Below are 26,704 nucleotides of genomic sequence, written 5' to 3'. Positions count from 1 at the left end.
TAGTGACTTTTTGTCTGAGAATGTTTTAATTTCTCCCTCATTTTTGAAGGAGAATTTTGCTGGATATAGGAGTCTTGGTTGGCAGTTTTTCTCTTTTAGTAATTTAAATATATCATCCCACTGTCTTCTAGCTTCCATGGTTTCTGCTGAGAAATGTGCACATAGTCTTATTGGGTTTCCCTTGTATGTGATGGATTGTTTTTCTCTTGCTGCTTTCAAGATCCTCTCTTTCTCTTTGACCTCTGACATTCTAACTAGTAAGTGTCTTGGAGAACGCCTATTTGGGTCTAATCTCTTCGGGGTGCGCTGCACTTCTTGGATCTGTAATTTTAGGTCTTTCATAAGAGTTGGGAAATTTTCAGTGATAATTTCTTCCATTAGTTTTTCTCCGCCTTTTCCATTCTCTTCTCCTTCTGGGACACCCACAACACGTATATTTGTGCTGTTCATATTGTCCTTGAGTTCCCTGATACCCTGTTCAAATTTTTCCATTCTTTTCCCGATAGTTTCTGTTTGTTTTTGGAATTCAGATGTTCCATCCTCCAAATCACTAATTCTATCTTCTGTCTCTTTAAATCTATCATTGTAGGTATCCATTGTTTTTTCCATCTTTTCTACTTTATCCTTCACTTCCATAAGCTCTGTGATTTGTTTTTTCAGTTTTTCTATTTCTTCTTTTTGTTCAGCCCATGTCTTCTTCATGTCCTCCCTCAATTTATCGATTTCCTTTTTGAAGAGGTTTTCCATTTCTGTTCGTATATTCAGCATTAGTTGTCTCAGCTCCTGTATCTCATTTGAACTATTGGTTTGTTCCTTTGACTGGGCCATATTTTCAATTTTCGGAGCATGATCCGTTATCTTCTGCTGGCGTCTGGGCCTTTAGTCAGATTTCCCTGGGTGTTGGACCCAACAGGTTGAAAGATTTTTCTGTGAAATCTCTGGGTTCTGTTTTTCTTATCCTGCCCAGTAGGTGGCGCTCGTGGCCCACCTTTGTCTGCCGGTTCCACCAGTAAAAGGTGCTGTGGGTCCTTTAACTTTGGAAAACTCTCGCCGTGGGGGAGGTTCGCCAGCCGAAGCGGCTTGGAAGAGTGCCAGCCGGCCTGGGGGTCCGAACGCAGGGAGGGTCACTGGCCACCGCAGCCCAGGAGAGCGCCTGACCAAATTTCCTAGTCGGCCCGGGGCGCCAAACGTGGCGGTAGGGCGCCAGCTGCCACAACCCAGGAGAGTGCACCGTTCCCAGCCGGACCGGGGAGTCACGTGTTTGGAAGGGACCCCCCCGGTCACCGTTCTCCACAGTCTGGGTATTTCCAATCCAATTCTCTCAGTTGGTCCGGGGGGCCTCGCGTGGTGGGGGCGCCAGCCACCGTGGCTTGAGAGGACCGCCTGCCCAATTCTGCCAGCTGGCCTGGGAAGGAGGAAGGGAGGGACTCCGGCCGCTTGCCGTCCCGCCCGGGAAAGCCCGCGCCCCCTCGACGATCTCACTGGAGCTGGTTCTCCTAGACAGCCAGCCGTTCCAGGATGGGGTACGCTGTGTTTTTGATCTCTGTCGTGGCTCTGGGAGCTGTTCTGTATCGTTTCTACTCCCCTAGTAGCTGTTCTGGAGGAGGAAAGGTGAGGGTGGCAAGGCTGTGGAGGACGGTGGCGGAGGAACTGGTGAAGGCGGAAGAGGGCATGGTGGTGCTTGGAGAGCCGCCAGAGCAGGAGGAATAAGGGAAGGATAAGCTGGCGGATGGAGCACCGCCGGAGCAGGAGGGGAAAGGGAAGGGCAAGATGGCGGCTGGAGCGCCGCCCACCCGCGGAGAAAGAGGGAGAGGATGGCGGCGGGAGCGCTGCCCGCCCGCGGAGAAAGAGGGAGAGGAGGGCTGGATGGCGGCGGGAGCGCCGCCCTCCCGCGGAGAAAGAGGGAGAGGAGGGCTGGATGGCGGCGGGAGCACCACCCGCCCATGGAGAAAGAGGGAGAGGAGCGCTGGATGGCGGCAGGATCGCTGCCCGCCTGCAGAGAAAGCGACATATATTTATTTTGAAATAATTTTAGATTTATTACGAAGTTACAAAAAATAGTACCAAATATTCCCATACATCAGCTAGCTTCCCCTAATATTAAAAACTTGCATAGTCATAATACAATTATCTGAACTAAGAAATTAACAGTGGTAAGTACTGTTAACTAAAAACTGTATTTGGATTTCACCAGTTTTCCCACTAATATCATTTTTTTGTTCCAAGATCTGAATTTTTATTGTTCCTTTTTCTCCTCCATTCTGTCACACTTCCTTGGTCTTTTATCATTCATGACCTTCACACTTTGGAAGAGTACTGGTCAGTTAATTGTAGAATATCCTTCTGTTGGGTGGCCTGATGTTTTCTCGTGATTGGATCGCAGTTATGCAGTTTGGGGAAGGAGCGATGTGTCCTCAGTGCACTCATTCAGGGGGCACACGTGGCTGGCATGTTTCATGACTGATGACATTAACCTTGGTCACTTGGTTCGGGTGGTGTCTGATGGGTTTCTCCACTGTAAAGTTACTACTTTTCCTTTTGAAATAGATAAATATTTGGGGGGAGACACATTGACATTGCAGATATACAAACGGGAATTTAATCCAAGGAATTGGTTACCCAGATGATGAAAGGGCAGAGAGGTTAAAGAATCCAAGGGTCTGCAACCAGAGGGCTTCCTCAGGCTGAGAGAAGGTGTTGCCAGAGCCCAGGGGCCAGGATCATGCCGCAGAAAGCCTGTCTGGCGAGGTCCAGAGCCATGAAGTATACCCAGTCACTACTTGTGATGCCGCCTGGGCACAGAGAAGGGGAAAAAATGCCCTTTCTTCTCTTTTCTTCCTGCCTTCACTGGCTGAAACAGAGCCTGGAGTCTGCTGACACAGGAGCCCAGGAACCTCAATTTCAGGGGTCAGCTGCTCTGCAACTGAGGCAAGAAGTGGTCCTGAGGGCAGACTTGCCCAGGACCGGAACACTGCCTGTACCAAATTCTGTCCCATATGGCGGCCACTAGCCACATGTGGCGCTTGACCACTTGAATTGTGGCTTGTCCAAATTGAGATGCACTCCAATTGGATTCCATAGACTTAGGATGGCAAAAGGAGGGCAGACTATCCCATTAATAATTTTTACGTTGATTACATGTCAAAGTAATAATATTTTAAATGTATGGTTTCAATCAAATATATCATTACAATTAATTCCATCTGTTTCTTTTTATGTTTTTTTTTTTTTAAGTCTGGCTACCAGAAAATTTAACACTACATACATATTCCTATTGGTGGCTCTCATTTCATCTCCATTGGACAGCCCTGCTATAGATTACATTGTACCCAGCCCATGTCATCAGCATTGTAATAAAACTCCTTTCTGCGCAAAGCTCATGCCCTTGACCCACTTTCAGGAGGGCATGTCCAGCCAAGGTTTTAGAAAGCCAGGACTGTACTGGCACAGAGCCATCCACACTCACTCACATTTGTCACCAGGCACGTGGGACATACAGAGACTGGACGCCCTCTGCCCTTCTACGTCATGCAGAGTGTAGGCTAAGGTCATCATTCAGAACATGAGCCCGAGTCTAGTGAACGTTAACACGATGATAAAGCCCCACCATGGATGTAGATAGGACTTCACAGAGGAGCCAAACTACGGCTAGTGCTTGGTACTGACATGCTATCTTCATAGTTTACAAAGGTCCTTTCTCTCAACCCAGCGGAGTGGCCCAGCATTGCTGTTTCCCTTTCATGGATGAGACAGTGCAGCCTGGGGAGCACTTGGATTTTGGTCACCCTCACACTCCTGGTGGATCACTTGGGGAGCACATCAAAATGCTGGTCCTCAGACCCCAGCCTCAGAGACTCCAATTCAGTGGCTGGGGGTGGGGCCCAGGGAGCTCCTAGGAGCAGAATCTGGGGGATTCTTAATGCAGACAGTTGTCAGACCGAACTTTGGGGCACATCAACCCTCTGAGCCCCACTGGGGTGGGTGATGGGACTGAGCTTGAGCCAGGCTCCTGATTGTTGGTCTGGGGCTCCCCTCCAGTGCTAGGCTATCCTGTCAATATGCAGGTCCATTGTCTTTTGGAGCTGGGTGTACAGGAGGATGTCCACATACAAGCCTCACCCCAGCTCCAGCCACACTGGTACACCCCCCTGGACACTATGGTTAGGTCAGGTGGTCAGCCGTGCTGCTGGTTTTCTAAAATTCAGAATAACCTATGTCATGTCTGGCTAACTGTGGAATGTAGCTGGCTCTTTATCACTGTGGTGGACTTAGGAGGAAGGAGTTTGCCTGGACCAGCTGGCAGGAAAGGGTTTGCCACTGGAAATGTCCAAGTAGGATTTTATACCGGCAGAGCTTACTCTTCTGCAGATGGGCAGAGCCTCTCCTGGGATGGCCGGCCAGGGGGAGGATGGGCCTAGGCATCCTTGCACCACTAACCAACCGCTCCTTTTCTCCCCTGCAGTGGACAGCAGACTGCAGCGAGCAGCTGGGCAGCGGCTGTTCCTTCTCCCGAGGGCAAGCCCCCGCACAGCAGGTAGGGAACCAGCTCCGTGGTCTAGCTGGGATTTGTCACATGTCTTGTTTCTCTGGGTTCATGGACTGGCCCATGATGGCCGTCCTGAAAGACGGTGATACTGAGACAGCAGGAAAATAGGAGGGCGAGGTGTGGCCTGCCTCTTTGGAAGCTGTCCCTGAATACCCAGTCTACAGTGGAAGTCTCTGAACACATGGAGTCATAGGTTTCTTTTCTGTAGCAGTATTGTTCATTATAGAAATCTGGAAACAACCCAAATGTCCATTGAGAGTAGAATGGAGAAATGATTTGTGGCATGTCCTTACAGTGGAATATTGCATAGCAATAAAATGAATGAACTAGAAGCTCACACATCAACATTAATCTCACAAACAGCGGACCTCTAAGACTTTGGTGCTGGGGGGAGCCTTTTGGAAAACCAATTCTGACCTAGATCTGCAGAGGGCCTGGAAGGGCAGATTGTGGGGGTGGGGGTGCCACAGACCTGTCCATTTCCCCCGTATACCAACTGTGCAGGCGACAGGCTGGAGCCTACTGCTCCCGTCCCTCCTGCTTGCCTGCAAGATGCCGAGGGGCCTCCTATGGGGTCATGCGGCTGGAAGGGAGGAGAAGCAGCTACTTTTGGAGAGCTATCGCTAGGTGACCCCCCAACCCACCCCCTCATGCTCCTTCTGGTTGTCCAGCTGTTCTCGCTGATATCTCATCTCTGCCCGTGGGAGATGGTGGGATTAGAATGCCCAAAAGAAATTCATCCCCAAGACCAGCCCAGCTTCAGATTGCATGTCTAGAGTGCTGAGAGGAGCCTCTCCGGCCTGTTGGACAGAGGCTCCTGAGTTTAAAGCAGCTGCGTTCACAGGTTTTCCAGGACCATTTGCTGGTATCTGACTTCAGCCGCGTGATGCTTGAGTAAACCAGCTCTTCCCTGTTCTGTCCTGAGGGAAGATGGTCGGCAGCATCAGCTCTGGCATCTTTCTTGGCTGCAGGGCTGTGTCACACCATGGTGTGGGGCCCAGCTGCCCTGAGCAGCTTTCTCACCTTGTACGAGGTGTGTTTGTCCGGTTAGGCGGGAGGCCATGATAGGAGACCTGGCTCTGATGTATACTCTGCCACAACTCGCTGGCAAGTCCCTTCCTCCTCATGTCTCAGCTTCCTCATGTGAAAACCAGAAAGAGATTTGATGGCCTCTGAGAATCCTTCTGCTTCTTCACACCATTCCTAAATGAGGAAACTGAGGCCCTAAGAGGTGCGCTGACTTGAACAAGCTGCGACCTGAACCCAGGTCTCAGGTCTGGAGGGATGGGATGGCAGCTTGCCTTGCTTCAGTAAGCGTCCTTCTGGAGAAGTCTTTTGTCTCTACCACTAGATAGCCACCTCCTTGGCCATGGACCCAGTTTTATCCTCCCCAAACCCCTCCAGTCCTTGGCTTAAGGCTCAGCACATCAGGGATGAAGCTTCTAGTTTCTGCCAGTTAATCTGGGGTTCCCTATGTGAAGATTCCTTTAATTCATAAGCATCAAAGGTGGACTTGGATGTGAGAGGACAAGAATCTGAGAGAGGGTTCCAGAGAAGGGTTGAAGTCCTTGAATAAGGGGTAATAGAGGCTTATAAACTAGAGACCAAAATATCAGCTCTCGTTATTTGGTCAGTAAGTAAGTGCATCTAGAAACTTTCAGCAGAGGATCCTTTTTGCTCCCCCCTTTATCACCTTTTCTGTACCCTACTTCCTGCCCGTTTCCCCGGGTCTCATTCTCCCATACTCCTTATGGAGTTCCCAGGGGCCAAGAACGGGTTGTCCTACTCCCCACCTCTGCCTCCCTTGCCCTGGGTTCTCCTTTTAGAGCTTGCTGCATGCCTGGAGGAGGGTGGGTGACCAGTTGGCCCATGAGAGCACCTACTCTGGGCCTCATTCTGGAACCTCCGGAATGTGCTTTGCTAGAGGAATCCAGAGCCGTTAGCACCCCTTAGGTGACTGTGTCACGAGAAAATCATGTCCTGGACTGGCTTGCTGATGGAGGACAGAACCGGGGGGCTGCCTGTTGATGAGTACATTTGCTGGGCTCAGCCCTGATGGGATTCTGGGTGCCCCCATTGCTTCAAGGCTCCTGATACAGGAGTGCAGGACCAGCTCTTAGGTACACTTGTCAGCCTTGTGACGTGCCCAACTGCCCTCCTCACTGTCCCTTCTCATCCAGGCCAACACCCTTGACCATATCTCATGTTGTGGTCAAGGTGTTCCAAGTACATGTCCCTAACCCTTCAGCCGGCTGTTGACCCTAAGGCAGGAGCTGGGGCTGGCTCTACATCCTTACTGCCCCTGGCCCAGGGCCTTGCACATAGCAGGTGCCCAATAACAATGTCTGTGACTGCACTGAGTTGGCCTAGACCCATCCCAGTCCATGGCGGTCATTCCTAAGGAGGCCATTTTAAGGGGAAACTGAGGCTAAATCGAGATTGGGGTGGCTGACTCCCCCTAGCTGCCTCCACCTTGGCCACACCATGCCTAGGAAGGAGGGGCCCAGGAGGATGCTGAGGTCCTGCTCTCTGTCCAGGGGGGTCTGTCTGATGAACCCCAGACCGTGCCTCCACACCATCAGTCACAGGCTGGGATTTTTCTTTGCCTGCCACAGGCTCCCCTCCTCATTCGATGTTATTTTTATTCACGTTAACAGCCGCAGCAGCAGCAAAAAAAAAGACTCTTGCCTTCTCTGAACCCTTTCGGAGAAACCAAGTGGCAGCAACCTTGGTTAGGTTGAGCTCCATGAGCTGGGAGGGTGAAGGCCTCTGAAGTCCAAAGAGGCCCATCCACCTGCCGGCAATTGGGAATGCTGGATTTGGGATTATTTGGCATCCAGGAAACCACTTTCATAGAGAGCTTGTCCATCACATGGTCATTTAGATAGGATGTTGGAATAGTGTCCAGCTTTTTATTGTAATAAGGGAAATGCATGGAGATAATCAAGAGGAAAGCACTTGAAATGGGAGAGTGCAACAGCAGTGCATTTAGAAAACATTTTTAGGTAATGGAGTGGGTTTTAGTATTCAGTAAAGAGTGCTTAAAAGTATGAAATGTTGTATGAGGTCAGGAGCAGCAGCTCTTTTCCATTTGCACGGAAGTGCCGAGGACAGGAAATGAATGTGCACCACCGCGTTAGAACTTGAGAAGGGCTTCCCAACTGAAGGACTTGTTGGTTGGCAAGTTTGGCTATTAAGCAAGGTGAAGAAAGCTGTGCTGGGAATCTAAGGAACACTGCTCCTTATTGCAGACTGGGAAAGGTGGGGGAGTGACAGAAATGATGTCTTTGAGTCCTGGCTGGCAGCCAGTGATCCCACAGTCCATGGGATGATGACAGAAGGGCATCTCCTTTGCTTCATCATGATCCCCAGGGGCAAACTGAAGTAGTAGGAGAGAGTGAAAAGAGCCTTGGTCCGAGGGTCAGGAGAAGCAGATTTTGACCTAAGTATACCTCTGATTCTAAGCACATCTGCAAAATGAGATGTTGAGCTATATGGAGTTCTCTGAGCTTTTCTAGAAATCTCTTTAATTGCTTGCATTCTGTCTCTCCATGAAATCTAAATGGATCTAAATAGCTGCTAACAACAGCAGCAGGTCTGGCTTTTCCTGTTTCCTCCAATGTTCCCCCACCCACCTGCACACCTGTGTCAACCTGCAGATAGGCATATCAGTGCCAACACTGACTCTGATCCAAGAGATGACCAATGGAAGATGGAGGAGGAGAGCCTCAAACACTCCAGATACCTCTAGCCCACAGAAAAAGGTAGAAAGAGTTTCCTGCCAGTCATTTTGGTGCCTTCCTGTAAAGTACAGTTCTTGGTTCAGTATCAGTTTTCAAAGCCATTAGCACAAATGCTATCTTGGTAAAGTAGCTTCGGTGGATATGTAAGAAACATTATTTTTACTGTTCAAGGGGCTGCTGGCCATTCAGCTCTTCCAAAGAGCAGCCATGTTGGTCTGTGTGGGTCAGGAGGACATGGGTTAGCTCTGCCTTCAGGAATGGGCAGGATGTTGAATAGGTTCAAGGAAGGGACATTGCAGAGAGAAATGGTGTCAGCAAAGGCTTGAAGTTGAGCCCGGTTTAGGGATGTTGGGGTGCGGAGATCACAGCTAATATAAATGTTGGTGCTGGGTGTTACCAGCATGGTGGGGGCTGAGGACGGTGAATGAGGAGGTGGCTATATGCTTAAGGCTGAGATGTTGAAACTCCTGTCCAGCCCTACCCCTGTTCTGTGCTTTGTCTATCTTATATTGTTCTCTGGTCATTTCATATTAATAAAGTCTGTCTTCCTGTATTGGTCAGGAGAGCCTAGGTAAGGCCATAGTAACAAAGAACCCCGAATTGCAGTAACTTAAAACAACACATTCAGGATCAAGCTTAATGGAGCAGTTGCCATTCTAAATAGTTGTCATGACAGAGGGAAAAGAGGTCTAGAGGAGCTCGTATTGGCAATTCAATGCCCAAGCTCTTTGTTGGCCAGGAGTAGTCACAGGGCCCCACCCAGCCATAGATACACTCAGAAGTATAATCCTACTAAGTACCTAGAATGGGGAAAAAAGAGAACTATTTGGTTACCAACTAGAATGACTGCCACATGCCCTACCTCACTAGAGGCCAGGACTGACCTTTTCTCCTCTCATCTCCATAACCACCCCATCAAATCTATATGGCTTGAGTCAACCTTAAAGACATGTGGACCTCACATTACAAGATCTCAGGATGCAAGCTCAGAGGTCACCTAATCTAGCCCCCCAGCCTGTAGTGCAGAAACCCCCTCATGTGCCTATTGAGCTGCTGGACATTTCCAGTAATGCTAAACTCCCTGCTTCAAAAGGCATCCCAGTAAAAATGAAGCCAATCAGTTCAGGACTAAGGTATATCACAATACAGGGATAAGGATGACATTGTGGGTATTTTAGAACTTCACCTACTGTATGAGACCAAAGAAAGAGAGGTTTAGGTTGTCCAAAACCTAAATTTTCTGCAGCACATAATCTAACTCGTATCAGGCTAGATCATTTAAACAACCCAAACACATGGAGCCCAGAATGGGAATAGGCTTGTAATTCTCTATAGCCTCATGTAGTACCTGGATACATCCTAGAGTATACTGAGCAGATAATTAAAAAATATTGACAAAGTTCCTTGAGGAATGGGAGAAAAATATGGAGCTATTAAGCTTTATGTCTGGGGAAACCCCTGATACTGTCTCAAACATTAGGGACTCCCAAGTCAATAGGCAAAGCCCTTGATCTTGAGGCTTGCTCTTGTGAAACCTGTTTCTGAAGCGGAGAAGACATGTTGTTATGGAAATAGTATTGGACTGAGTGTTAGGAGACATGGGTTTTAACATACCAGTAACTACATTAAATTCAAAAGGTCTAAATATATCAATTAAAAAACAAAAATTGGCAGTTGGATTTAAAAACATGACTCAATTATGTGCTGTCTGTAAGAAACTCACTTCAGATATAATGATAGGCAAGCTGAAAGGAAAATGATGGGAAATATGTATAATGAGAGCATTAATCAAAGGGAAGCAAGAATGACTCTTGAGAAGGTAGACAACAAAGCAAAGAAAATTACCAAAGACGAAGAGAGATATCATATAATGAGAAAAAGATCAAAACATCAGGATATCATAGAAATTTCAGTGTGCGTGCACTAAAAAGCAGAGTTGCAAAATATTTGAAGCAAAACCTTATAAAGCTGAAAAGAGAAATAGATAAATCCAAAATTATAGTTGGAGTATTTGGCAACATGCAAAAAGAATTATACACCATGACCAATGGCATTTATTCCAGGAATACAAACCTGGTTCAGTATTCAATGACCAACCAATGTAAACCAGTATATTAACTGGATAAACAACCAAAATAACATGATAATATTAATTGATACAGAAAAAATATTTGACAAAAATCAATACTCATTCATGACAAAAACTCTCAGAAAAATATGAATAGAAGGGAATTTCTTCAACTTGATAAAGAACATCTACTAAACACTAGCAGTCAGCTAACATTCTATTTTGTGGTGAAATTCTGCATGCTTTTTCCCTAAGATTGGGAAAAGTCAAGGGTATCTGCTCTCACCTGTTCTATTCAACATGGGGCTGGAGGTTCTAACTAGCAAAATAAGGCAAGAAAAGAAAAGAAAAAGTGTACATATTGGAAAGGAAGAAATAAGCAATTTGTATTTATAGATGACATGATTGTCCACATAGAAAATTCCAAGGAATCTCAAAACAATTCTAAAACTAAGAAGAGAGCTCAAGAAGGTCATGGGATTCAAGATAAACATGCAGAATCGTATTTCTAAATAGTAGCTATGGACATGTGGCTACCAAAATTAAAAGTACAATACCATTCAAAATCACTCAAGAAATTATATAGTTAGGTATAAATCTAACAAAACATGCCCAGTACTTGTATGCTAAAAACTACACAATTCTGATAAAAGAAATCAAAGGAGATCTAAATGAATGGAATAAATGGATTGGAAGACAACATAGAAAAACGTCAATTTTCCCCGAATTGCTACAGTTTTAACTTAATTCTTATAAAAACTCCATGAGAATTTTTTTGTAGATCTAGAGAAGATTATTCAAATATTTATATGGAAAGACAAAGAAACTAGACAAAATTGTCCTTTAAGTGGTAAGAGTCCATCTACCTGACTTCAAGACTTATTATATAGCCCCAATAATCAAGACTATATTGTATGGGTAGAGAGATAGACATATAGATCAATGAAACAGAATAGAGAACCCAAAATTAGACCCATACAAATATGCCCAGTTGATTTTTGACAAGGGCACAAAAACAATTCAAAGGAGGAAAGATAGCCTTTCCAACAAATGGTGCTGGAGCAGATGAGCATCCACAGAGAGGAAAGGAACATTGACCTAAGTCTCACCCTTTATACAAAAATTAACTCAAAATGGATTTTGGACAAATGTACTTGGAAAACTGTAAAATGTTGGATGAAAACATGGAAGTAAATTTGGGGTCTCTAAATATAGGCAAAGAGTTCTTAGACTTGACACCAAAAGCATGATCCTTAAAAAGGAAAAATTGGATCTAATTAAAATTTAAAATTCTTGCTCTGTGAAAGACCCTGTTATAAGGGCAAAAAGACTAGCTATAAAGTAGAAGAAAGTATTTGCAAGCCACTTATCCAACAAAGGAATAGTATCTAGAATGTATGAAGAATTCTCAAAACTCATCAGTAAAACCACAATCATCCATTTTTGGGGGAGGGGAGAACAAATAATATTTTAATGGCTTTTATTTATTTTTTTTTACAAATAGAGAATTGGGCAATGCTACCAGCATTAGAAGCAATCCTGGCCACAAGTCTGTATACTCCTTTGCAGCTGGTTCCATGATGGCAGAACCTTTCATCTCTCCTATACTGTTTACTCTGACCCCTGTGTTAACTTCAAAATAAAGGAACATGCCATCTTTTCTCTGCTAGACTTTTGTTGTCGAATTACCACTGCTGGGTGTACTTTCTTTCTGAGTTTTGGTTTGCCCTCCTTGACTGTGGCCATTACAGTGTCACCCACACCAGCAGCAGGAAGCCTATTCAGCTGTCCCTTGATCCTCTTTACAGAGATGATATACAGATTATTTGCTCCCCTGTTGTCAGCACAGTTGATCACAGCTCCTACTGGCAGACTCAGGAAATTCCGGGATTTGGCACCAGACGACCCACCACATCCTTGCTTTGATATCTTGAATGTCAGAAAAGGGCACAGTTATCCATTTTTTAAATGATCAAAATACATGAAGAGACATTTCACAGAAGAGGCTATATGGGTGACAATTAAGGGCATGAAAATATGCTCAACATCATTAGCCGTTAGGGAAATGCAAATAAAGACTACAGTGCAATGTCATTACCCACCAATCAGAATGACTAAAGCAAATAATAGTAACAACATCAAATGTTGAACTATGCTGAGATACTGGATCATTCACACATTGCTTTTTTTTTTTTTTTTTAATATTTTTGCTGAGAGATATCCACACACAGAGAATGTAACATTGTCAGTGGGAACATAGAATGGTACAACCACTCTGGAAAACGTTTGCCAGCTGCTTAAAAACATGCAAACTGTATGATCTATCAGTTGCACTCTTGGGCATTTATCTCAGAGAAGTAAAGGCTTATGTTCATGCATAAACCTGTGCACAAATGTTTCTATAGCTTATTCATAATTGTTGAAAACTTGAAACAGCCCAGGTGTCCTTCACCTAGTGAATAGTCAAACTGTGGTGTATCCATACCATAGCATGCTAGTCAGTAATAAAAAGAAACAAACTATTGATTGATATATCAACAAGCTGGATGAATCTCCAGAGAGTTATGCTGAGTGAACGAAAGCCAATCCCAAAAGGTTATTGTGCTAGTTTGAAGCTATTATGTATCCCAGAAAAGCCTTGTCCTTTAATCCTCATTCAATATTATTCGGTGGAATCTTTTTTTTTATTGTTTCCATGGCGATATGGCCCACCCAATGGCAGGTGGTAACTTTTGATTGGATGATTTCCATGGAGATATGTCTACCCACTCAAGGTGGAGTTGCCTACTGAATTCCTATAAGAGGGACCCATTTTGGAAAAAGCTTTAGAGCCACCAGAACCAACAGAGCCAAAAGAATGGACAGAGCCCCAGGGAAGCCATTGAGGAAGCCTGGAGAGAGAGGTAGCAGACATCACCATGTGCCTTTCCAGCTGAGAAAGAAACCCTGAATGTCTTCAGCCTTCTTGAACCAAGGTATTTTTCCCTGGATGCCTTAAATTGGACATTTTTATAGGCTTGCTTTAATTTGGACATTTTCCCGGCCATAGAACTATAAACTTGCAACTTCATAAATTTCCCTTTTTAAAAGCCATTCCAGTTCTGGAATGCAAGGTAGAATAGTTATATACTATATTATTAATTTACATAACATTTTATAATGGCCAAATGATAGAAATGAGAACAGGTTAGTGGTTGCCAGGGGTTAAGGAGGGGGTAGGGACAGGGGGAGGTGAGTGTGACTGTAAAAGAATGTTCTGTGTCTTGATTATATCAGTGTCGATATCCTATTTGTGGTATTATAGAGTGGTTCTTTAAAATATTTAGGGAAACTGGGTAAAGCATACAAGGAACCTCTGTATTATTTCTTACAATTGTGTGTGAATCTATAGTTGTCTCAAGTTAAAAGGTTTAATTTCAAGAAAAGTTCAGAACCTTTTGTTCAATCAAATCTTACATGGAAATTCCATGTAGAAAACAGAAAAGGTGCAGAACTGCCTGATTGATTCAGGGCAAGGAGCCCCGCCTTCTTACTCTTCAACCCCCCGCCCCCCACTTCATTGCTTTTAGAGCAATTCTGCAGAATTTCTGGGCCATCCGTGTATCAAATGATTCCTTAGACCCTTTCCTGCCCTGACCTCCTGTGGTTCTGAGACTGGCCCTCCCAGGGAGGGAGAAATCCTTGGAGACTAGGGAGTTCAAGGAAGGCTTCCTACTAGCAGCGTGAGGGAGCCTTGGAGGATTGAAAGGTGTTGGGAGGTGGAGACTTGATTTTTTCCCATCTGCTAGAAGCCTTTCCCTACATAGGTGTGGAACAGGGTTGGGTGGCTGTGGCAATGGAGTTGGCCATCATTATTTCAGCAGATGCTGAACAGGTGGCCAGCCCAGAAGCAGCTTTTGGCATGGCCTCCTCCAGGACAGGTTCTTATAACATGGCCCATTTAAAACCTAAATCACAAGCCCAATTATCCCACCGAGAGTGTTGTGGGCAGAAATGTTTGACTTAGGAGAAATGCACTTAATCACTTTCTGCCATCATTGTCTCTCACCTCTCCCTGGCCTTTGTGTCTTAATTAGAAGACAAAGGTGGCACATTTGCAAGGGACAGGATGGACAGACACAAGCAGTTCCAAAGTGAAAGGATCGACTTTTCTTGTTCCTAAGCTGGGCCTTGGTGCCACCCAAGAAGCTACACTGGTCTTTGCTCTGCCACTCTCCTGCTCCAAACGCCCTTCTATTGTGGGGGGGTGGGGCGTGGAATTAAAATATTGGGGGCCTCTCTTTTCTGCCAGCAGTGGGGTGCTGTCCTTGGTGCTGATTTATTTTTGGCCAGGACAGGACTGTTTCTCTTTGGACCCTGTCTTGGCTCACCACCTCCCTCTGTATTTGTTGCTTCGCTTTTCTCTGATTAGGCAGATAAAAATCACCCTTAAAGTCAGATTTGGGCCTCTGAGGAGTTTCAGATATGGCCTGTAGGAGATGACTTTGGGGATTTTGTGTAGTGTAAAAAATTCTCATGGCATTCTCATATGTTGCACCCTCCCTCTCAGGAGTCAGCAGTCAGGTCCAAATGCTCATGGGAGAGATGGGGAAGCTGAGGTCCAAGGAGCCTGAGTGACTTCTAAGATCCACAGGAAGCAGATGACAGGCCCAGACCTAAAGTCCTGTTTCCTGATCTCAGTCTGAACCATGCTGCTACTTCCAAGAAGTTTTCCCCAGAGTTCCAGGCTGCACAACCCTCAACCCCAAAGCCAGCAGTGTTGGTGGCATGTGCCTCACTGTGGGACAGTTGGTTGTGTGCCATCATGAGTTGTGTGCCATCTCTGTTTCTGTGGCTCCCCAGTTGAGCAGGGAGACCTGAATGGGAAGCCTCAGTCTCTCGTGGTCTTCACTATACCTAGCACTGTGTTAATTCACTTATGTAGGTGACAAATTAGAAGATAAGCCAGGGAGCTGGGGAAGGGATCTGTTTTAGTTTGCTAATGCTACTGGAATGCAATGTACTAGAAATGGGTAGGCTTTTATGAAAGGAGTTTACTAAGTTACAATTTTACAGTTCTAAGTCTATAAAAATGCCCAAACTAAGGCATCCATAGAAACATACCTGATTCAAGAAATGCTGATGGTGTCCAGAACACCCCATCAGCTGGGAAGGCACCTGGCTGGTGTCTGATGGTCCTTTGGCTTCTGACTTGCCTAGCATCTCATGGGAAGGCACATGGTGATGTCTCCTGGACTCTGTATCTCCAAATGTCCACAGGTAGGCATCTGCTCTCTCTGTTGGCACTCCAAGCATCTTCAAATATCTGCATCTGTGTCGACTTTGGTTCCTGTCTAGCTTCTGTCATCTCTCTCAGTTCCTGACATTTCCTGGGGTTTCTGCATTTCCAAACATATGTGTCTCTGTGGGATCTGAAGCAACTCCAAAATGTTTCCCCTTTTAAAGGACTCCAGTAAACTAATCAAGACCCACCTTGAATGAGCATCACATTTCCATCTAATCAAAAAGTCACACCCACAGTTGGGTGTACCACATTTCCATGGAAACAACCTAATCAAAAGATTCCACCCTTTACTTTTGAATCAAGACTTCAGAACATGGGTTTTCTGGGGGTACATGACAGTTTCAAACCAGAGCTGGGTCCTTAGGGAGAAAGATGAAAAATTTTTGCCCATTGTTTAAAGGGGAACCTTCCACTTAGCTCTCCTTGAGCACTGTGTCCATGGGCAGCAAGAGAATCCATATTAGGGTCAGGTTTATCTCTTGGTCCTTGTAGTGGGTTGAGAAATGCCTCCTCCTTCTCCCAAAATTCACGTCCTCCTGTGTTTTATTTTCCTAGTCTGGTTAAGCAAATACAATGAAATGGGTTGACTTACAAAATGGGAATTTATTTGCTTATAGTTTTGAGGCTAAAAGAAAGTCTGAATCAAGGCATCATCAAGGTGACACTATTTCCCCAAACACTGTGGCATTCTGGGGCTGGCTGCTGGTAATCTTTGGCTCCTCTATCCCCTGGCAAGGCACATGGCAGCATCTCCTGGTCTCTCCCTTCTCTTCCACATTCCATCAGTGTTCAGCCTCTTGCTTCCTGTGACTTTCTCTCTCTCTATCTGAATTTCATTCTGCTTATAAATGACTCCAGTCACAGGAGTAAGACCATCCTGATTGGGGCGGGCCACATCTTTTTATTTTATTTTTTAATTTTGTAAACAATTTTTAAAAATATTTTATTGAGATATCTTCACTCAGATACAGCCCATCAAAAGTGTTCAATCAGTGGCTCACTAATATCATCACATAGTTGTGTTTTCATCACTGTGATCATTTTTAGAACATTGGCATCACTCCAGAAAAAGAAATTAAAAAAATAAAGTAAAAACTCATACATCCCATACCCCTTATCCCTCCCTCTCATTGACTACTAGTATTTCAAGCTCCCCAATTTTTTTTTACCCCTTATCCCCCATTATTATTTTTTTGTCCTTATTTTTTTTTAATTTTTTTTTTTATTAATTAACGGGGAAAAAAATTAACCCAACATTTAGAAATCATACCATTCTACATATGCAATCAGTAATTCTTAACATCATCACATAGATGCATGATCATCGTTTCTTAGTACATTTGCATCAGTTTAGAAGAACTAGCAACACAACAGAAAAAGATATAGAATGTTAATATAGAGAAAAGAAATAGAAGTAATAATAATAGTAAAAAAAAAAAAAACAAGCAAACAAAAAAAAACCTATAGCTCAGATGCAGCCTCATTCAGTGTTTTAACATGATTACTTTACAATTAGGTATTATTGTGCTGTCCATTTTTGAGGTTTTGTATCTAGTCCTGTTGCACAGTCTGTATCCCTTCAGCTCCTATTACCCATTATCTTACCCTGTTTCTAACTCCTGCTGGACTCTGTTAACAATGACATATTCCAAGTTTATTCTCGAATGTCCGTTCACATCAGTGGGACCATACAGTATTTGTCCTTTAGTTTTTGGCTGGACTCACTCAGCATAATGTTCTCTAGGTCCATCCATGTTATTACATGCTTCATAAGTTTATCCTGTCTTAAAGCTGCATAATATTCCATCGTATGTATATACCACAGTTTGTTTAGCCATTCTTCTGTTGATGGACATTTTGGCTGTTTCCATCTCTTTGCAATTGTAAATAACGCTGCTATAAACATTGGTGTGCAAACGTCCGTTTGTGTCTTTGCCCTTAAGTCCTTTGAGTAGATACCCAGCAATGGTATTGCTGGGTCGTATGGCAATTCTATATTCAGCTTTTTGAGGAACCGCCAAACTGCCTTCCACAGTGGTTGCACCATTTGACATTCCCACCAACAGTGGATAAGTGTGCCTCTTTCTCCACATCCTCTCCAGCACTTGTCATTTCCTGTTTTGTTGATAATGGCCATTCTGGTGGGTGTGAGATGATATCTCATTGTGGTTTTGATTTGCATTTCTCTAATGGCCATGGACATTGAGCATCTCTTCATGTGCCTTTTGGCCATTTGTATTTCCTCTTCTGGTAGGTGTCTGTTCAAGTCTTTTTCCCATTTTGTAATTGGGTTGGCTGTCTTTTTGTTGTTGAGTTGAACAATCTCTTTATAAATTCTGGATACTAGACCTTTATCTGATATGTCATTTCCAAATATTGTCTCCCATTGTGTAGGCTGTCTTTCTACTTTCTTGATGAAGTTCTTTGATGCACAAAAGTGTTTAATTTTGAGGAGCTCCCATTTATTTATTTCCTTCTTCAGTGCTCTTGCTTTAGGTTTAAGGTCCATAAAACCGCCTCCAGTTGTAAGTTTCATAAGATATCTCCCTACATTTTCCTCTAACTGTTTTATGGTCATAGACCTAATGTTTAGATCTTTGATCCATTTTGAGTTAACTTTTGTATAGAGTGTGAGATTTGGGTCTTCTTTCATTCTTTTGCATATGGATATCCAGTTCTCTAGGCACTATTTATTGAAGAGACTGTTCTGTCCCAGGTGAGTTGGCTTGACTGCCTTATCAAAGATCAAATGTCCATAGATGAGAGGGTCTATATCTGAGCACTCTATTCGATTCCATTGGTCGATATATCTATCTTTATGCCAATACCATGCTGTTTTGACCACTGTGGCTTCATAATATGCCTTAAAGTCAGGCAGCGCGAGACCTCCAGCTTCGTTTTTTTTTCCTCAAGATGTTTTTAGCAATTCGGGGCACCCTGTCCTTCCAGATAAATTTGCTTATTGGTTTTTCTATTTCTGAGAAATAAGTTGTTGGGATTTTGATTGGTATTGCATTGAATCTGTAGATCAATTTAGGTAGGATTGACATCTTAACTATATTTAGTCTTCCAGTCCATGAACACGGTGTGCCCTTCCATCTATTTAGGTCTTCTGTGATTTCTTTTAACAGTTTTTTGTAGTTTTCTTTATATAGGTTTTTTGTCTCTTTAGTTAAATTTATTCCTAGGTATTTTATTCTTTTAGTTGCAATTGTCAATGGGATTCGTTTCTTGATTTCCCCCTCAGCTTGTTCATTACTAGTGTATAGAAATGCTACAGATTTTTGAATGTTGATCTTGTAACCTGCTACTTTGCTGTACTCATTTATTAGCTCTAGTAGTTTTGTTGTGGATTTTTCCGGGTTTTCGACGTATAATATCAGATCGTCTGCAAGCAGTGATAGTTTTACTTCTTCCTTTCCAATTTTGATGCCTTGTATTTCTTTTTCTTGTCTAATTGCTCTGGCTAGAACCTCCAACACAATGTTGAATAATAGTGGTGATAGTGGACATCCTTGTCTTGTTCCTGATCTTAGGGGGAAAGTTTTCAATTTTTCCCCATTGAGGATGATATTAGCTGTGGGTTTTTCATATATTCCCTCTATCATTTTAAGGAAGTTCCCTTGTATTCCTATCCTTTGAAGTGTTTTCAACAGGAAAGGATGTTGAATCTTGTCAAATGCCTTCTCTGCATCAATTGAGATGATCATGTGATTTTTCTGCTTTGATTTGTTGATATGGTGTATTACATTAATTGATTTTCTTATGTTGAACCATCCTTGCATATCTGGGATGAATCCTACTTGGTCATGATGTATAATTCTTTTAATGTGTTGTTGGATACGATTTGCTAGAATTTTATTGAGGATTTTTGCATCTATATTCATTAGAGAGATTGGTCTGTAGTTTTCTTTTTTTGTAATATCTTTCCCTGATTTTGGTATGAGGGTGATGTTGGCTTCATAGAATGAATTAGGTAGTTTTCCCTCCACTTCGATTTTTTTGAAGAGTTTGAGGAGAGTTGGTACTGATTCTTTCTGGAATGTTTGATAGAATTCACATGTGAAGCCGTCTGGTCCTGGACTTTTCTTTTTAGGAAGCTTTTGAATGACTAATTCAATCTCTTTACTTGTGATTGGTTTGTTGAGGTCATCTATTTCTTCTTGAGTCAAAGTTGGTTGTTCATGCCTTTCTAGGAAGTTGTCCATTTCATCTAAATTGTATTTATTAGCGTAAAGTTGTTCATAGTATCCTGTTATTACCTCCTTTATTTCTGTGAGGTCAGTAGTTATGTCGCCTCTTCCATTTCTGATCTTATTTATTTGCATCCTCTCTCTTCTTCTTTTTGTCAATCTTGCTAAGGGCCCATCAATCTTATTGATTTTCTCATAGAACCAACTTCTGGTCTTATTGATTTTCTGTATTGTTTTCATGTTTTCAATTTCATTTATTTCTGCTCTAATCTTTGTTATTTCTTTCCTTTTGCTTGCTTTGGGATTAGTTTGCTGTTGCTTGCTTTGGGATTAGTTTGCTGTTCTTTCTCCAGTTCTTCCAAGTGGACAGTTAATTCCTGCATTTTTGCCTTTTCTTCTCTTCTGATATAGGCATTTAGGGCAATAAATTTCCCTCTTAGCACTGCCTTTGCTGCATCCCATAAGTTTTGATATGTTGTGTTTTCATTTTTATTCACCTCGAGGTATTTACTAATTTCTCTTGCAATTTCTTCTTTGACCCACTCGTTGTTTAAGAGTGTGTTGTTGAGCCTCCACGTATTTGTGAATTTTCTGGCACTCCGCCTATTACTGATTTCCAACTTCATTCCTTTATGATCCAAGAAAGTGTTGTGTATGATTTCAATCTTTTTAAATTTGTTAAGACTTGCTTTGTGACCCAGCATATGGTCCATCTTTGAGAATGATCCATGAGCACTTGAGAAAAAGGTGTATCCTGCTGTTGTGGGATGTAATGTCCTATAAATGTCTGTTAAGTCTAGCTCATTTATAGTAATATTCAGATTCTCTATTTCTTTATTGATCCTCTGTCTAGATGTTCTGTCCATTGATGAGAGTGGTGAATTGAAGTCTCCAACTATTATGGTATATGTGTCTATTTCCCTTTTCAGTGTTTGCATTGTATTCCTCACATATTTTGGGGCATTCTGGTTCGGTGCATAAATATTTATGATTGTTATGTCTTCTTGTTTAATTGTTCCTTTTATTAGTATATAGTGTCCTTCTTTGTCTCTTTTAACTGTTTTACATTTGAAGTCTAATTTGTTGGATATTAGTATAGCCACTCCTGCTCTTTTCTGGTTGTTATTTGCATGAAATATCTTTTCCCAACCTTTCACTTTCAACCTATTTTTATCTTTGGGTCTAAGATGTGTTTCCTGTAGACAGCATATAGAAGGATCCTGTTTTTTAATCCATTCTGCCAGTCTATGTCTTTTGATTGGGGAATTCAGTCCATTAACATTTAGTGTTATTACTGTTTGGATAATATTTTCCTCTACCATTTTGCCTTTTGTATTATATATATCATATCTGACTTTCCTTCTTTCTACACTCTTCTCCATACCTCTCTCTTCTGTCTTTTCGTATCTGACTCTAGTGCTCCCTTTAGTATTTCTTGCAGAACTGGTGTCTTGGTCACAAATTCTCTCAGTGACTTTTTGTCTGAGAATGTTTTAATTTCTCCCTCATTTTTGAAGGAGAATTTTGCTGGATATAGGAGTCTTGGTTGGCAGTTTTTCTCTTTTAGTAATTTAAATATATCATCCCACTGTCTTCTAGCTTCCATGGTTTCTGCTGAGAAATGTACACATAGTCTTATTGGGTTTCCCTTGTATGTGATGGATTGTTTTTCTCTTGCTGCTTTCAAGATCCTCTCTTTCTCTTTGACCTCTGACATTCTAACTAGTAAGTGTCTTGGAGAACGCCTATTTGGGTCTAATCTCTTCAGGGTGTGCTGCACTTCTTGGATCTGTAATTTTAAGTCTTTCATAAGAGTTGGGAAATTTTGAGTGATAATTTCTTCCATTAGTTTTTCTCCTCCTTTTCCCTTCTCTTCTCCTTCTGGGACACCCACAACACGTATATTTGTGCTGTTCATATTGTCCTTGAGTTCCCTGATACCCTGTTCAAATTTTTCCATTCTTTTCCCGATAGTTTCTGTTTGTTTTTGGAATTCAGATGTTCCATCCTCCAAATCACTAATTCTATCTTCTGTCTCTTTCAATCTATCATTGTAGGTATCCATTGTTTTTTCCATCTTTTCTACTTTATCCTTCACTTCCATAAGCTCTGTGATTTGTTTTTTCAGTTTTTCTATTTCTTCTTTTTGTTCAGCCCATGTCTTCTTCATGTCCTCCCTCAATTTATCGATTTCGTTTTTGAAGAGGTTTTCCATTTCTGTTCGTATATTCAGCATTAGTTGTCTCAGCTCCTGTATCTCATTTGAACTATTGGTTTGTTCCTTTGACTGGGCCATATTTTCAATCTTCTGAGTGTGATCCGTTATCTTCTGCTGGCGTCTGGGCATTTAGTCAGATTTCCCTGGGTGTTGGACCCAACAGGTTGAAAGATTTTTCTGTGAAATCTCTGGGTTCTGTTTTTCTTATCCTGCCCAGTAGGTGGCGCTCGTGGCACACGTTTGTCTGCGGGTCCCACCAGTAAAAGGTGCTGTGGGTCCTTTAACTTTGGAAAACTCTCGCCGTGAGGGAGGTTCGCCAGCCAAAGCGGCTTGGAAGAGTGCCAGCCGGCCCGGGGGTCCGAACACGGGGAGGGTCGCTGGCCGCCGCAGCCCGGGAGAGCGCCCGTCCGAATTTCCTAGTCGGCCCGGGGCGCCAAGCATGGCGGGAGGGCGCCAGCCATCGCAGCCCGGGACAGTGCACCGTTCCCAGCCGGATCGGGGAGTCACGTGTTTGAAAGGGACCCCCCTGGTCACCGTTCTCCACAGTCTGGGGATTTCCGATCCAATTCTCTCAGTTGGTCCGGGGGGGCCTCGCGTGGTGGGGGCGCCAGCCGCCGCGGCTTGAGGGGACCGCCTGCCCAATTCTGCCAGCTGGCCTGGGAAGGAGGAAGGGAGGGACTCCGGCCGCTTGCCACCCTGCCCGGGAAAGTCTGCGCCCCTCGGCGATCTCACCGGAGCTGGTTCTCCCAGACAGCCAGCCATTCCAGGATGGGGTACGCTGTCTTTTTGATCTCTGTCGTGGCTCTGGGAGCTATTCTGTATCATTTTTACTCCCCTAGTAACTGTTCTGGAGGAGGAAAGGTGAGGGTGGCAAGGCTGTGGAGGACGGTGGCGGAGGAACTGGTGAAGGCGGAAGAGGGCATGGTGGTGGTTGGAGAGCCGCTGGAGTAGGAGGAGAAAGGGAAGGATAAGATGGCGGATCTGTCCTTATTTTTTACTCATCTGTCCATACCCTGGCTAAAGGGAGCATCAGACACAAGGTTTTCACAATCATATGGTCACATTGTAATAGCTGTATAGTTGTATAATCATCTTCAATAATCAAGGCTAATGGAACACAGTTCAGCAGTTTCAAATACTTTCCTCTAGCCTCGCCATTATACCACAGACTAAAAAGGGACATGTATATAATGCATAAGAATAACCTCCAGGATAACCTCTCGATTCTGTTTGAAATCTCTCAGCCACTGAAAATTTATTTTGCCTCATTTCTCTCTTTCCCCATTTGGTCAAGAAGTCTTTCTCAATCCCATGATGCCAGGTCCCAGCTCCTCCCCAGGAGACATGTCCCATGTGCCCAGTTTACACCCCTGGGAGTCTTGTCCCATGTAGGGAAGAGGGCAGTCAGTTCACCTGCCAAGTTGGCTTAGAGAGAGAGGCCACATCTGACCAACAAAAGAGGTTCTCTGGGAATTACTCTTAAGCATAATTGTAAGTAGACTTAGCTTCTCTTTTGCAGGAATACATTTCATGGGGGCAAATCCCAAGATTGAGGGCGTAGCCTATTGAAGTGGTTTTACCCACTGGTTGAGGGAACATTAGGAATTCCCCAGATGGGGAGGTTTAATATTTCCTCCTTTCTCCTAGTACCCCAAGGGGACTTTGAAAATACTTTTTTATTCTCTGCCAAAATTACTCTGGGATGTGTTGGGACATCACAGTAGCCTATACAAACCAACAAGATCTCACATCCAATTCAAGATTCCATGTAATTGTGGCATTTGAATAATTAAATTAGATAATGTGCTACCCAAAATATGAATTTTTCATCAAATAAACATCTTGTCCTTTGGTCTTACACAGAAGTAGAAGTTTTAAAATATAGGCCATATTATCCTTTTTAAAAAAATATTTTTATTGAGATATCTTCACAGACATATAGTCATCCAAAGTATGCAATCAGTGGCTCACAATATCATCACATAGATGTGTATTCATCACTAGAATCATCTGTAGAACATTTGCATCACTCCAGAAAAAGAAATAAAAAGAAAAAAGAAAAAAAAGCTCATACATCTCATACCCCCTTACCTTCCCTCTCATTGACCGCTAGCATTTCAATCTACCCAATTTTTCTTTACCTCTTGTCCCCCCTATTATTTATTTCTTTATTGTCCTTATTTTGTTTTACTCATCTGTCCACACCCTGGCTAAAGGGAGCACAAGGTTTTCACAATCACATGGCCACATTTTAATAGCTATATAGTTATACAATCGTTTTCAAGAATCAAGGCTACTAGAATGCAGTTCAACAGTTTCAGGTACTTTCCTCTAGCCACTCCAATACACCATAAACTAAAAAGTGATATGTATATAATGCATAAGAATAATCACATCATCCTTTACCCTATATATGTTCTGATTTACCTTAGTCCTATGCGAATCAGCTTTATTCCTATTTCTACTCGAAGTCTGCTCACTTTTTCAATTTTTTTAACAGTTGCTGTATGATGAAATGCTGACTTTCATAGTTTCAGAGATCCAAAACCGATTCTCACATGTCATACACATACCCAAAGTTCCAGGGAACAACCAGGTTATACACAAAGAACTCAGCATCTCAGAATTTAGAAATAACAGTTACAACTCAGGAATAGATGTGACTGCTGTAAGAGCTTACAACCTAGGACCCTTTACAGTAGGCCCCAACCTGATAACCCATGCTCTCGACTTCCGTTCTCTGAGTTTGTACGTTATAGTTAGTCCATATGAGTGAGGCATGATAATATTTGTTTTTTTTGTTTCTGACATTTCATTCAACATACTGTGCTTTCAAGGTTCAATCACCTAGTTGCAAGCCTCACTTCATTCCTTCTTGCAGCTGCTCAGTAGTCTATCGTATGTTTATACCACAGTTTCCCCTTCCATTCCTCAATTTGCTTTTCTGTAGTGGTAAAGGCATGGCTATGGGCCACATCTTAAGTGAAGTAGACTCATCCAGAGTTCCTCCTTACAATGGGTGCACACCCACAGGAATGCATTAAATTTAAGAACATGTTTTTTGGGGGTACATACACCTTCAAACCACCCCGACCTGGAACCTCAGAATGTGACATTATTGGAAATAAGGTCTTTGCAAATGTAATCAGTTAAGGATTGGAATGAGCTCATACTGCCCAAAATCCAATGACTGGTGTCTTTATAAGTGGAAGAGAGCGCACTCAGAGGTGTTGAGAATAAGGCCATGTGGAGACAGAGGCAGGGATTGGAGTGATATGTCTATAAGCCAAGGAACACCAAGGATTGCTGGGAGCCAACAGAAGCCAGGCAGAGGCATGGAGAGATTCTTCCCTAGAGCCCTCAGAGTGAGCACGGCCCCCCAGTTCCTTGATTTCAGACTTGAGGAATCAATATCTGTTGTTTCAAGCTGTCAGATTCATGGGGATTTGTCACAGCAGCCCTAAGAAACTAAGCAGTCCTCATGACGGAGTTGATGTAATCACATTCCACAGGGAGAAAGGAAACTAAGAGGGATCCCGAGTCCTTAGAGGAACAGGACTTCATTGCCTTTTCTCTCTCGTTCCCACACTGGGCCCGGACCGCCCAGTTGGCTGCTGATGGACAGGATGGCTCATGGTGCCACTGTCCTGGGGTTTCGGCTGCTGGGGCAGGGTCGTGGTAGAGGCCAGGGCGTGGAGTAGTCACCTGGTGCAGCCCCCCAACAGCAGCTCCGCTGGGGAGATCTGGCCTGCGCTGCCCTAGCATTGTCTAGGTGGGCTTCCCCTGTGATGCTCCCAATAATGGTGGGAAAGGGGGGCATCCTGCTGCCCCTTCCCTAGTCAGCCTGGTGCCAAAACACTCATAGCCAAAGAACTTTCCATGTGCACACATGCACATGGACAAACAAAAATCCCTAAGCAGTTGTGTATTAGTAAAGGGAGATGTTCTAGTTTGCTAGCTGCCGGAATGCAACACACCAGAGACGGATTGGCTTTTAATAAAAGGGGATTTATTTTGTTGGTTCTTCAGAGGAAAGGCAGCTAACTTTCCACTGAGGTTCTTTCTTACATGGAAGGCACAGGATGGTCTCTGCTGGTCTTCACTCCAGGCCCCTGGGTTCCAACAACTTTCCCCCGGGGTGACTTCTTTCTGCATCTCCAAAGGCCTGGGCTGAGCTGCTAGGCTGTGCTACATTGCACTCTCTCATTTAAGCACCAGCCAATTAAGTCAAATGTCACTCATTGCAGCAGACACGCCTCCTAGCCGACTGCAGATGTAATTAGCAACAGATGAGATTCACGTACCATTGGTTTGTGTCCGCAGCAACAGAACTAGGTATGCTCACCTGGCCAAGTTGACAACTGAATCTAACTAACACAGGAGAACACAGCGAAGAACAGGGGTTTATTTTTATCTGCACCTGACTGATGGTTTTCTACTGTTTGGTGACTCTGTCATTCCTTGATTCATTCTCTTATGCATGGAGGCCCCAATATTTATGCCTACTGAAACCTTATTCCCTCTTCCCTTCCCAAACATAGGCAAAGGTGGGCTTGGAGAACTCATGTGTTTGTAGGAGATGGATATATACTGCTTTAAGGAAGTCTCCATGGTTGGGTCAGAATTCACCTGAATAGTCTACGGTATTGTGC

The 26,704-nt window shown here is 43.6% G+C and overlaps 1 protein-coding gene and 1 pseudogene across 5 annotated transcripts in view; one reads left to right on the top strand and one right to left on the bottom strand.

Annotated features, from left to right (window-relative positions):
* The window catches only part of CTIF (cap binding complex dependent translation initiation factor), a 350,579-nt gene that overhangs the window by 113,434 nt on the left and 210,441 nt on the right, over positions 1–26,704 (top strand). For all 5 annotated transcript variants that reach the window (XM_077135514.1, XM_077135516.1, XM_077135512.1 and 2 more), the window contains one exon: positions 4,463–4,534. In XM_077135514.1, the coding sequence (XP_076991629.1) occupies positions 4,463–4,534 (72 nt within the window). The remainder of the gene's footprint in view (positions 1–4,462; positions 4,535–26,704) is intronic.
* Positions 4,570–25,817, bottom strand: LOC143662746 (large ribosomal subunit protein uL14 pseudogene; annotated as a pseudogene).

Source organism: Tamandua tetradactyla, chromosome 18 (assembly GCF_023851605.1).
Source record: "Tamandua tetradactyla isolate mTamTet1 chromosome 18, mTamTet1.pri, whole genome shotgun sequence".
NCBI classification, from domain to species: Eukaryota; Metazoa; Chordata; class Mammalia; order Pilosa; family Myrmecophagidae; genus Tamandua; species Tamandua tetradactyla.
Note: the sequence above shows the minus strand (reverse complement) of the source record. Positions and strands in the feature narration are given on the sequence as shown.